The following is a 13,667-nucleotide window of genomic DNA, read 5'->3' on the forward strand; positions in this document are numbered from 1 at the left end:
TGCAATTAGATCAAACAAGAATGCAATCAAGCAAGACTTACCGTATTTATGGGCTGGAAGAGGCAATATAGCAAAGATGTGAGTTCTATGATAAACAGGTTTAATGCAGTTCATGCCAAAATCCCAGCAAGATTTTTTGAGAACATAGGTAAGATTATTTTTAAATTTATAGCTAAAACAATTTTGAAAGAATCAAGAGTCTACCCAATTTAAAAATTTACTAAAGGCACACCTTAGTGACACTGGTTTCAGTTCCACATCTCAGCAATAAAGCAACACAACTCCTGTGAAGTGCAGTAAAACAAGGTCTGCCTGTGTACAGCTAAAGTAGTGACAGTGTGGTGCTGACAGAGGGATAGACATGAATCAGTGGAACAGATCACACAACCCAGAAACGAAAATATACCCGATTTTTGACAAAGGTGCAAAAGTTAAGTCAATGGAGGAACAAAATGGGTCTGGAGCAGCCAGACACCTATAGGCTAAAAAAAGAATGATGTCAGCATCATGGAGTGAGAAGGCCCCTTGGTTTCTCCTTTTAAAGTTACAAGTCAAATAGCTATAATTCAACAAAAGATTCTCTGCTTAACGCACAAATGTCTGAGAGCCCACAGTGAGACTTCTTAAGGTGAGTGTATGGCGGCAAGCAGGAAGGCATGACAGGACAGACAGGGCCGCAGATGTGGAATGGTGCCCGCCGTGGCCCCAGCTGACAGCAGCTGGGAAGTAAGGCTGCACTCCTCCCATGACAGCCTGGAGAGACAGAAGCAACATTCCTGAATAGCAGGTTCCAACTGGACCAAACCAAGCTATGACACAATATGACAGTCTGGCAGCAACAGCCTAGCAGCCACCATTACTAACAAAGTAAAGCCACGGACTTGTGACCACCCCCCCACCCCCCACCTACCCAGGAGACACCTTAGACAGTACAATATGGCTGGCACCTTCTGGTTATAAGGAGGCAGCATCAGGAACTCATAGGTCCAAAGTCCCATTGCCTGCCACATCTGTGTTACCATGGGATGGTACCCTGCAACCAAGGTGACCTGGACACAGGAGGACAGCCTCCTTGGGGACTACAGGGCATTTTCCATAACTGAGGCAACACTGCCCCACAGGTGCCAGTACAGCCAGTAGAGAAAACAAACCCTTGTGCTTTACCACCACCTACTGGAAAGCAAAAGACAGACGCCTACTCATCAACCTGCCATAAAAAGAGCTCAGCGCCTCATGCTCAGGCAGAGAAACAGCCCACGAAGCTGTTTCTACTTTGTTACCATGGTTATTCGTTACCACAAATAACCATGGTAACAAAGTAGCTCAGCAAGAAAAGTCTCCAGAACTGAACTCAAAGGCATGGAAGGCTGCAATTTAAATGATAGAGAATTCAGACTGCACAAAAAATTCCACGAGATACAAGAAAACTTAAAGGCAGTTCAGTGAGCTCAGGAATAAAAACAACAAACAAAAAGTACTTTACCAAAGAGATTGAAACTATAAAAAAGAACCAAACAAATTCTGGATCTGAAGAACTCAATAAATGACATGAAAAATGAATTAGAAAGCATTCATCTCAGATGGAAGAGAGAAGTAGCAAGCTCAAAAACAAATCTAAAAATTAGAGAGAACTGAGAGTTTAAAAAAATGAAAAAACTCTACAAGAACTACATGACTCCTTCATAAAGAGCAGCATAAGCATAACAGGTATACCAGAAGACAGAAGCGAGGGAGGAGCGAACAGCATATGCAAACAACCAGTAAGAACTTACCAAACCTATAGAAAGAGCTGGGTCCTTGAATTCAAGAAGCTAACAGAAAACGTACTTATCTCAGTGCAAAAAGACCTTCTCCGAGACATGTTATATTAAACTGTCAAAAATTAATGACAAAGGAATTCTCAAGGCAGCCAAGGGGGTAAAAGGCTGTAACCTACAAAGGAAACCCCATTATCATCAGATTTTTCAGCAGAAACCTTACAAGACAGGAAAGTGGAATGAAGTATTTAAAATATTGAAAAAAAAAAAGAAACCACCAGCCAAGAATATACCCAGCAAAGTTCTTTAGGTAGGAAAGAGAAATAAAGGCTTTTCCAGACATACAGAAGCTGAGAGGATTCACCACAAGACCTGCATCACAAAAGTGTTGAAAGGAGCTCATCTACCTGAGACAAAAGGGTAAAAGTGCACACAACTGTAAGATGACAGAAAGGAACGGGAAACAGCAACTCTTTCAGAATAGAATATTATAACACAAAGGTTAAAGAGAAAAAAACATTTTTTTAAAAGACTATGACTTCTGCAATTTGGAAATGAACACAGCATAAAAAAAGATAACTTGTAATAATAAAAACTGAGGAGAGGGTAAAAAGACTGAACTTGCACAAGTGAATGAAGATGCAGTCAGAAGAAAAAGGACTATAGTATGAAACCTTTTACATAAACCTAAAATGGTAACCGCAAAAATAAAAATCTAGAGCTGAGGCTTGTAACCAAAAAAAAAAGGAAACAAAAACATAAAAAACCACTAAACAGAAACACAAGATAAAAGAAACAATGGAGACACAGAGCAACCAGAAAACAAGATAAAAAGACAACAGTAAGTAAGCCCTCTTCTATCAATGTCGCCCTGAATGTAAATGGAATGAACTCACTAATCAAAAGGCACAGAGGAGCAGGATGGATTAAAAAACAAGACCCAACTAGATGCTGCTTCAGGAGATCCAACTCGGCTACAAAGACACAGGCTCAGAGTGAAGGGGAGGAAAATGATACTCCAAGCAAATAGCATTCAGAGAAAAGTGGGTATAGCCATACTTATATCAGACAAAATAGATTTCAAGATTAAAAAAAAAAAGATGAGAGACAAAGATGGGCATTTTATAATGATAAAGGGGACATAATGCTTATCAACATATACACACCCACACTGGGAGCACCAAAATACGTAAAGCAACTAAAGGGAGAAACTGACAAAAATATACTAATGAATAGTAGCAGACCCCACTGACAGCAATGGATAGATCACCCAGACAAAGTCCGTGAGGAGATATCAGCCTTAAACGACACAACAGACCAAATGGACCAAAATGACAAAATATACATTCTCTTTAAGTGCACATGGAACATTCTCAAAGAGACCATATGTTTGGGCACAAAACTAGTCTCAATAAATTTAAGAAGACGGAAATCACACCAAGCATATTTTCTGACCACAACTGTATAAAACTGGAAATTACAAGAAAGCTGGGAAAGCCACAAATATGTGAAGATTAAACAACATGCTCCTGAACAATGTTTGAGTAAAGAAGAAATAAAAGATCAAAAGATACAGAGACAAATGAAGGTGACAACACTGACATACCAAAACTTTGGTGATGCAGCAAAAGTGGAACTAAGACATTACAAGCCTACCTCAATAAACAAGAAAAATCTCAACCTAATATTACACTTTAAAGAACTAAACAAATGAAGCTCCTAGTAGAAGGAAGGAAATAATAAAAATTAAAGAAAAAATTTAACAAAGAACTGATTCTTTGAAAAGATAAAATTAAACCCCAAAAGACTAAGGAAAAAATAGAAAAAAACAAATAAAATTAGAAATAAAAGAGAAGTTACAACGAACGTGAGAAATACAAGAATACTATGAAAGGCTATACGCCACCAATTTGGATAACCTAGAAAAAATGGACAAATTCTTAGATATATATAACCTTCCTAGACTGAACCAGGAAGAATTAGAAAACCTAAATAGACGGATCACTAATAAGGAAATGGAATCAGTAATCAAAAGCCTCCCGAAAAGCAAAAGTCCAGGACCAGACAACTTTACCAGTGAATTCTACCAAACATTCAGGAAAGATTTAATACCTGTTCTCAAACTTCCAAAAAACTGAAGAGTTTTAACACTTCCTAATTCATTTTATGATGCCAGCATTACCCTGATACCAAAATCAGGCAAGGGCAACACACACAGACAAAATTATAGGCCAATAACTCTAATGAACATAGATAAAAATCCTCAACAAAATACTAGCAAATTGAATACAACACATTAGAAGGATCATATATCATGACCAAGAGGGGTTTATTCCAGGGAAGGAAGTTTCAACATACACAATTCAATGTGATATACCACGTAAACAAAATAAAGGATATGCACACATATTAATAGATGCAGAAAAAGCATTTGACAAGATACAACATCCATGTATGATTAAAATGCTCAATAAAACAGGTATAGAAGAAAAGCACTTCAAACATAAAGGCCACTTTTGACAAAACCTTAGCTAACATCATAATAGTGAAAAACAAAGTTTTTTCTGAGATCAGACAAGGATGCTTGCTCTCACCATTGTTATTCAGTAGTATTGGAAGTTCTATCCAAAGCAATCAGGCAAGAAAAAGCTATAAAAGGCATCCAGATTGGAATAAAGAAGTAAAACTGTCACTATTTGCAGATGACATGATACCATTTACAGAAACCCCTAAAGACTCAACCAAATGACTATTTTTATAAACAAAGTTGCAGGACACAAATCAATACCCACATGTGGACATCTGACTTATGAGAGGGCACTACAGTCTGTGGGGAAAGACACACACTTGGTGCGTGGAACTAGAACACCTGGTTATCTGGGAAAAAATAAAGGATACTGAATAGTGCACACACATCAATTTCTGGTGTACTAGACATTTAAATGTGTGTGTGTATAGCTGGATAAATAACAGAGAATATCTTTATGACCATAGGATAGAGAGGAATTTACTGACACAAAACACCATAAAAGAAAATATTTGGTAAGTCTGACTACAGAAAAATTAAGAATGACTACTTACCAAAAGACACAATAAGAATGATAAGCTAAACAACATTGAACTTTTTGGAACACATTTATCTTACAAGTGATTAGGATCCAAAATATATAAAGAACTCTTATGAATGAATAAGAAAAAATGGGAAAATGGCATGAACAGGCATCTCTCAGAAAACATGAAATTGCCCATCAACATATAAAAAGACTCAATCTCATTAGTAAACAGTATGATGCAAATTTAAAAAAAAAAGAACCTTAACCTAAATGTCATACCTTATACAAAAATTAAGTTAAAATTGATCATGGACTTAAATGTAAAATGTAAAACTACACAATTTTTAGAAAAAAACATAGGATACAATCTTTGGGATCTAGCACTAGGTAAAGAATTCTTAGAGATAACACTAAAAGCATAATCCATTAAAAAAAAAAAATCAGTAAACTGGACTTTTCCAAATTAAAAACTTTTGCTCTATAAAATACCCTGTTAAGAGGATGAGAAAATAAGCTACAGACTGGGAGAAAATATTTGTAAACCAAAAACTTGACAAAAGACAAGTACTTAGAATATATAAACTACTTTCAAAACTCAACAGTAAAAAAAAAAAAAAAAAAAAATCCAATTAGAAAATGGGCAAAAGATAGGAACAGATAATACATTAGCTATTACATTAATGCATATGCGATGTCACTACATACATACCAGAATGGCTGAAATTAAAAATCAGAACACCAAATGCTGGCCAGGATTCGGAGAAGCTGGATCACTTGGATGCTGCTGGTGGGGATGTAGAATGCTAGACACACTGGAAAAGCTCAACAGTGCCCTTTAAAACTTAAATGTGCAATGACCATACAACCCATGAACTGTACTACTGGACATTTACCTCAGAAAAGAAAATCAATGTTTACACAAACATCTTTGATGAATGTTCACAGCAGCTTTTTTATTTATTTATTAACCAGAAACTAGGATCCACCTAGATGTCCTTAACTGGGACAATGAGCATGACACGGAATACCACACAGCCACCAAAACGGATGAACTTTGACATACGCAACAACCTGGATGAATCTCTAGAGCATTATGCTGAGAGAAGCCAATCCCAAATGGTCACCTACTGTATGATCCCATTTATATGACAATCTTGAAACAACAAAATTAGAGATGATGACAAACATTAGTGATGCCAGGAATTAAGAGATTGCAGCCAGGTGGGTGGGTTTGGCACTAAAAGGGTAGTTGGGGGGTGATCCTGGTAGTGGTGCGACAGTTCTGTCTGGATCATAATGGTGGACAAAGACACACAGATGGTACAGAACCCTACACCTCACACCTAGCGTCCAATCCCTGGCTTGATACTGTAGCCACTGAGGAAAACTGTAAAGGATACCTCTATCTTTGCAATTCCTATGAATCTGTTATCTCAAAATAAAAAGTTAAGAAAAAAAAGTAATAGTTCTAAATGCAAGCTGGTATCCTGGATTGGGTCCTGCAACTAAAAAAGGACATTGGAAAAATTGGTAAAATCCAAATAAGGTGTAATCCAGTTAATAGTTTTGTACTGATATTAATCCTTTAGCTTTGATAAAGGTACCAAGTGACATAAGATGTTAACATTAGGGGGCTGGATAAAGGGTATATGGAACTCCTGTGTCAATCTAAAATTATTAAAAAAAAAAAAAATCCTGATGCTCAGATCAATTATATCCTCCCTGGGGTAGGCCCCAGGTATTTGTGCGTTTAATTTGCCAGGTGATCCTAAAGTTCTGGAGATGATTTTAAAGCAGCCAGTCCTCACGTGGCATCAGCAACAAGTTCTGCAGCTTCAAGCGGAACGCCATGTCTGGAAGCAGCACAGCTGCCCGCAGACCAGCACGAGGGCTGAGCTCCTCAGGCAGCGCCTCAGCCTCGTACAACTGTTTCTCACCTGGGATTCTGCCTTTGGAGAGTCCCCTGAGAATAGCTTCTAGTGAGCACGCCACTGTTATTTGGCCTTCATTCCCAGGAAGGACCCAAATTCCTTTGAAGAAGGTTCCAGAAACCCTCCTCCCTCCCTCCACATCCACCCTAAGATCTTAGGTCCCCATGGTGCCCCAGCCTGTACGCAGCTGCATGGTGGAAGGGACACAGAGGCGAACCAAGAAAAAAACGAATGTCTTCTTGTTCCCGCTTCTCTAAACCCCACAGTGAGGGCCAGGAAAAAAGCAGAGCTTGAAATGTTTGAAAGAAACTCAGATTTGTGTTCTTTCTTTAAAGAAAGGAGACAGCGATTGACCTGGTCCTCATCCAACCCTTCCCCTTCCCCTTCCCCATTGTTGCTGTCCATGCACAGCGTGGCCATGTCCCTCACAGAGGTACAGTAGGGAAAGGTGATAGTCTCCTTGGGATGTGACGACCAAAGGACTACAGGCAACATAACGAGCACTTCCTCCCACACGTGACCTCTTATTAAAAAAAGTGACAACACCGTTAGTGGCAACTCAGCAGGACAGGCAGAGGTGCAGTAGGAAGAGCAGGCCACCTCAGCCCCCAAAGGCCAGCTGGCACGCTCAGGGCTCTGGAAGGGGTCAGAAAAGCCACCTCCACAGGAGGGAACAGGGCTAGTGGCACAGACTTGTGGGGGATCGTGCTTCTAGGTTTGGCACACGGGACAGGGGTGTGCTTTGAAACACAGCACTGTCAAGGACACCACAAAGTTAACGTGGCCAAGGCCATGGGTGTGAACCCCCAGCCAGACTGGTGCCCCTGGCTGGCTCAGCGCTGCCGGCAGCAGAAGGCTGCGAGTTAGAAGCCAGGAGTGTGGGTCACAGCCACCTGAAGGCAGGAGTTGTGCACTCTCGTCACAACTTGGCCTCAAGAGGTACAGAGACACTGCACCATCAAAGGGAGAAAGCTAGGCCCAGGGACTAGAGAGGACGGTGGGCCTTTCACTCCCTTTGGAAGCAGGCTTGAGGGCTGTGCCTGAGTGAACCCCATATCCTGGAGGTCATGGACCTGCTGAAGGCTCCTGACATGACTCTGCTTCTGAGGATAACTCTCTGAGGATAGCCCAGGACCCGTATCTCTAAGGCCATCTAAAACGTGGCCTGGAGCAAGTATGGCCAGGCTGGCAGGAAACGACTCCTCTTCCTCGTTGGCTGGGCTCTCTCCATTCCCCATGTGCTGGTCTCATCTTCACACCTGGGGCCGCCTGGAAAGCAGGTAAAGTGCTAGGCTCCGCCCCAGGCTCTCCTCCGCCGGAAGGGCAGGCCTACTCTGGTCAGACCCTGGGGGAGGGAGGAGTTAATATCAGAGTTCGAGAGGTGTGACAGCACTCTTCAGCATATGCAGGAAGGGGCAGGTCTGGCAGAGAAGCCTCAAGAGGAACCGAGGCAGAGCGGGTCCAGTTCACTTAGGAAAATGGTCAGCCTGACCCCATGTCACATGACACACCACTGCGAGGGCAAGTGTCACCAAGAGGCAGGAAAGCGGGGGCCAGGAGTTCTGCCGGGAAGGGGCTTTAGCCTCCAAGGCCATGCAGGTATTTCATGAGCCCTCCTGTCTTCTAGAGAAATGGAATGAATAGTGGCAAGAAGGGACAGGAAGGGCCCACACACCCCCGTGGAGAGATACCTCGCCCCTCCCAGCAGCTGACAGGCTAGGAAAGGAACACATAGAGGAAGTGAAGGGAGGATATTTACCTTGGGTGTTTTCTTAAAACAAAAAATGCTCACTAGTCCATAGTCAAATATCAACTGCAGTTTCCAAATGTGCCAAAGAGGGAAAGGTCTACTGGGAAGGCTGGAGAGAGCAGAGAGAGAGACGGGAGGAGACGAGCTATGGAGCCCAACCTGGCAGTCTCTGCCCGGCAGCATTATGGGGACAGATGCTGGCTTGGCACAAAGCCCAGGGCAGAGGCGCATGGACACCCTGCTTCCTGCTGCTCAGGACGTGAGGGCTGGGGGTGCATCCACCAGGGACCTTTCCCGGGAGGGACACCAGGCCATGAACGCTCCACGTGTAGGAGTCCCTGCCAGTCTCAAGTGGCAAGCCGGGGCAAAAAAACGTTTCTCTAAAGGGCCAATATTTTCAGGTTTTGCAGGTCACGTGGTCGCTCTGCCAACTCAGCTCCGTTGCTGCAGCTCAAAGGCAGCAACATGAACAAATGGGCAGGTCCCGTTAAACTGTTTTCAAGAACGGCCAGTGGGTCCGATCCGGTCCCTCATCCATTAGGCGTCAGTAAAGGCACTTCCTGCCAGTGACTCCCCATGCCCAAGCTGCCCAAGTGGTTCTGACCTGCACAACTGCAGCAGTGCTCCAGTGACATCTCCACACAAGCAATGATACGAAGCTCGAAGCCCTCCAGGCTAACGAGGAAACCGCAGCGAGACCCCAGGGGCCGAGGCCAGGAGCCAAACGACAGGCCAATGACAGGCCGCATTTAGGGGAAACAGCCAACAGTATGGCTACAGGACGGGACGGTGACTGTTACAAAAGGAGAATGGCCCACAGCCGCCATAAATTACTCTCTAGAGCTGGGGTCCCCAAGCCTTGGGCCGTGGACCAGTACCAGTCCATGGTCTGTTAGGAACTGGGCCGCACAGCAAGAGGTGAGTGGTGGGGGAGCAAGCAAAGCTTCATTTGTATTTGCAGCCACTCCCCAGCGCTAGCATCACTGCCTCAGCTCTGCCTCAGATCACCAGGCATTAGATTCTCATAGAAGCACCGGTCCCTGGTGCCCAAAAGGATGGGGACTGCTGCCTTAGAGGACTGCCCAGTGAACAGCTGAAATCAAAAAAGGATTTTTAAGAACTGGGAATGGGACCAGAGATGAAACGAATAGAACACTATTATTCTTAGATTTGAATCTGTCCCCGAACGTGACACACAGTCTGGGTAGCGGATGGAGCCAGGAAAGCACCCACATGAGAAAACCAAAATTGAGTCTCACATCAAAACGTCCTGGCTTTGGAAGCCCCTGTGGTGGGGCAGACGTCTGCACAAGGGGCATGCCACAGAGCCAGGGACCACCACAATGGTGCATATTAGCAGAACCAGCCCTGGGAAGTGGTGTGGATGTTCCTTCAGAAGCAGGACTGAAGCAGTGCACCCCATCCGGGACCCCTTTCCCAACCTCCAGAGACTGGGCCCTGCATGGGTTTTCGGTCCCTCGTACCTGCACGTCATCTTCCAGAAAGTACCTTTCTACTATGAAAACACATGTATGGCCAGTGTGTGCCCAAGCAGCACTGTTCCCTGTGAGGCCTAGAGGCACAGGCTCCGAGCCAGTGCTGAGCCTGCCTCTCTGCTCCAGCCCTAACCTGGAAAGGGGGCAGGATGACAGTGCCCTCAGGCCTCAGGGAGTGTTCTCAGAAGAGCTGGAACACGCCAAGTGCAGCGCCTGGCGGAGAGCATGCTTGCTGAGTGCCTGTGCCCACAGCAGGGGAGGGCTGAACCTGTGGCCCACAGTTCCTCCAGTGCCTCTCTGAAGCCCACCCACTCCTCGGGACTGCTGAGCCCTGGAGTACCTCCAGCCCAGCCAAGGCACTCCATCACAGAAAAGAACCTTCTGAAATAACAAGGACAAGAAGGTGCCCAGACGGTGACGACTCCTTCCCAAAGCCCACTCTTCACAGGCACCTTATGCTAAGGGTGGGACTTGTCTTCCAACATGGTCTTGCTATCCACAGTAAGACCTGTGTAGGAACATGCTTTTGATGTACATGTGACCCGACCACACACCTCAGCAGGTGCCCTTCCAAGTTGGGATGGTGTCCACAGGCACCCACCTTCTAAGACAGGCCCAATGGTGACTCAAATCCTCTTCCAGGTGACCTAACCTTAAAAGGTCAAGAGAGCGTCTGAACTTCACCTTATTCCTGTTCAGCGACTATTCTCTAGTCAACCATCGTAACAGGCCCTTGAGAGAAAATGTTGAATTTCATACACTCCAGCACCCTCTGGCCACAGCTCAGTGTCATCTCAACTATTAAGAACAGTAAGGAGGAGGAAGGATAGGGAGAAGGGAGAGAGAAAGAACACAGGGCAGACAGCACAGGCATGTGTGCCAGCAGCAAGGACTGGCAAGGGCAAGCGACCTCCGGGCTGATGCGTGGGTGCAGCTCACCTCTGGCTTCGGCTGTCCTGTTGCTGAGGAGCCTGGCCTGGCTGCCTTAGACAACCTGGAGACCCGTGTCCTCTGGGGTCTGCGGCAGGTTCTGGGCTTGGGTAGCCAGGAGTGCGTTGAGGTACTGCAGCTGCGTGACCTGGAGAATAGCCAGTGTTATGGGCAGGTGCAGCTCGTTAAGCCAGATGGCAAAGGGGAGGCAAAGGTCACACCCTCCTGCCCACAAGCACCTGAACCAGGTGGGAAAGTCAGACTCAGCAGGATGAGGATAAAGGGAGAGCCGTAAACTAGCTGAGGGCAGAGAGGAGCCATCAGCTCTAAGGCCTCAGAAGAAAACCAGGCACCCAGGACTGACTACCGGTGGGTGGAGGGACCTCTGGGGAGCCAAGGCCATCATTCTGCAGAGCAGGTTCAAGGTCTGCTCTGGGAAGTCTCAGATCCATCGGACTTCACTCTCAATCCACATAAGCTAGTGACCTGGCCCCTAAGGACACATAGTCTGGCCCCTGAGGACACAAAGCTGGTTAGAAGCCAGCAGCAATGAGCAGCCCAGACCATCACCTTGATGAACTGCAAGTCGGAGAGGGCCCTCACGGTGTAGTCAGGACAGTACGTGGATAAACAGGTGCCATCAGCTGGCTCGGGCTGCAGGTCATGGTAGAGGGGCTGCAGCGAGGACACTGGGGACTGGTGAACTGGCAAAAGGAACCACTAGTGATAAGGAGGCCATGCTAGGCGGTGGGCAGCCCCACCCTAGTGGGGACAACTGCAGTTTCTGAGACTGCCCACACGTCACCCTTGAGAGAGACTTTGCCAGGAACTGTGGTAACGTGGCAAACACACTCACCCCCCAGGGAAAGGCTTTACAGGGATGGAAGGCAGCAGCCAAGACGAGCCCCAAAACAAGCCGCCCTCCCCCATGCGTGGCCGAGAGGGGAAGAAGGCCAGCAGGCCCTGAAGCGGAGTGCCCTGCAGGGGGCGTGGGCACTGGAGGACAGGGCCGGACCCTGGCCCTGGAGCCCCAGCTTTCACCCCGACAAGGGGTCTGCAGCTCACCCGAGGACGGCACTGTCAGGGCAGACACGCCATAGTAGGTGAAGGCCCCGTTCTCGAACTTGAGGCCCTCCTTCCCAATCTCCACCTCCACCCTGCCCTGGGTGAGGGGAGACAGGCGCACACAGGTTACCCTTCCTCCCGTCCAGTTATGCGGGGCTCCCTCTCCCAGGCGCTCCCTTGTTTTCCAATCTGGCTCCCAGTCACCTGCAAGATGAGGATGAAGTAGTCCACCGGCCGACTGCGCTGGTACAGGTAATGGTGTGCAGCCAGGCGGTCATGCTCATCAAACATCACCTCCTGGCTAACGCTCGGGTGCCTCAGCAGGTGCAACAGGACCGTCTCGGAGACTCGCAGGGGGCTGAACACGTCCACCTCTGCCCACGGCAGAGAAGGGCCGTGTCCGCCAGGCCCACGGCAGCCTGTGTAACCACACCGACTCCCGATACCCATGGGCCTAGTCCCTTTCCCACCACAAGAGGACCGGGCAGCCACATGTACCCACAGGTGGCATTGGCCTGGCCCTGGCTCTTGGCCATCTGGCAGAAAGGAGCCGCCCCTCAGGTGACCCAAGTGTTCTGGAGTGTCTCTGCTGACAGGGCTGCAGGGAGCAGCACAGGCTCTCCCGAATGCTCTCCAGCTTACTGGGGACAAGAACACTCAGGCTCTGCCCTGGGGGTCCCTGGCCCACCGGACAGTGAGTAAGACAGCGGGCACAGGCTCACCAATCACCCTCACCTTGGGAAAGGAAGCGTTGGGTGGCTAAGAGCAGCTGAGGTGAGATCTTCACTTTGCACCCCTCGCCAGACTCCTTGAACAGGGAGCGGTCCTCCTTCCGCCTGGCAGGGGCACTCAAGGAGGCCGGCTTCTTCCTCACTGAGATGTCCCCTGGGGTGGCGAGCAGGAGGCCAGCTTAGGCACCAGCAGCCCTCCCACCAACACGACTAAACTAAGGGGCAGGTTGCCCGCCCCCCTCCACAGGCCCGGGGGTCCTAGGGCAGAGGCTCATCAGAGCCCCGGGGACATATCTTTGGCATGCTTCTTGGCTGGCGCTCAGCTGCCATCCACACACCATGATCCTGGTACCCAAAACAGAGGAGCAGTGGCCCACACTCTAAGTACACCCCAGAAGTACAGGAAGGGCAGGTGCCTCTCCCTGGAACTAGGTTATGCTGACACGCCATCAGAGCGCCAGTGACAACAGGCACTCTGGTCAATAAAAGACCACTCGCCTTGAAGGCAGGCACACTGGAGGGTCCCTAGTGCTGCACAGCAGCAGCTGAACTAAAGGTGCTGCATTGTGGACACATGCATGGACAAAGCGGTTCACTTGACAGCACAAGGGTGGGTGTCCCACTGTCCCAAGTGCCATGTGAGGCTCCCACTATCACGTGTGGGTTCTGTGTCCACCCTGCAGACCTCAGCCACTATCCTATGAAACATGCTTCTAAGACGACAGGCCCAGAACCACGTGCTGGGAAGGCCCTCTCGGCAGTGAAGAACGGGCTCTTTGACGGGATGCTTCCATAATGTACAGAAGCACCTAAGAAGCAACAGGAGTGAGGAGGAGACTGGGAAAGGTCATTAATGGGAAACAGGCGGAACCCTAAGTAGGCACTGGGGCCACCAGGGCGTCAGGCACAGGTGCGAGCACCCTGCCAGGAGCCAGACTCACGAGGGCCCTCCGA

General features: G+C 47.3%; 1 protein-coding gene across 1 annotated transcript in view; it reads right to left on the minus strand.

Annotated features, from left to right (window-relative positions):
- Window positions 1-5,737: 5,737 nt before the first annotated feature.
- The window catches only part of LOC111732441 (metal transporter CNNM3-like), an 8,115-nt gene continuing 185 nt past the window's right edge, over window positions 5,738-13,667 (minus strand). The window contains 7 exon segments of the mRNA XM_023524343.1: window positions 5,738-8,086; window positions 10,927-11,065; window positions 11,488-11,621; window positions 11,983-12,079; window positions 12,187-12,356; window positions 12,718-12,867; window positions 13,655-13,661. Of these exon segments, the coding sequence (XP_023380111.1) occupies window positions 7,995-8,086; window positions 10,927-11,065; window positions 11,488-11,621; window positions 11,983-12,079; window positions 12,187-12,356; window positions 12,718-12,867; window positions 13,655-13,661 (789 nt within the window). The 3' untranslated portion in view covers window positions 5,738-7,994.

This window comes from Pteropus vampyrus, unplaced genomic scaffold (assembly GCF_000151845.1).
Source record: "Pteropus vampyrus isolate Shadow unplaced genomic scaffold, Pvam_2.0 Scaffold461, whole genome shotgun sequence".
NCBI classification, from domain to species: Eukaryota; Metazoa; Chordata; class Mammalia; order Chiroptera; family Pteropodidae; genus Pteropus; species Pteropus vampyrus.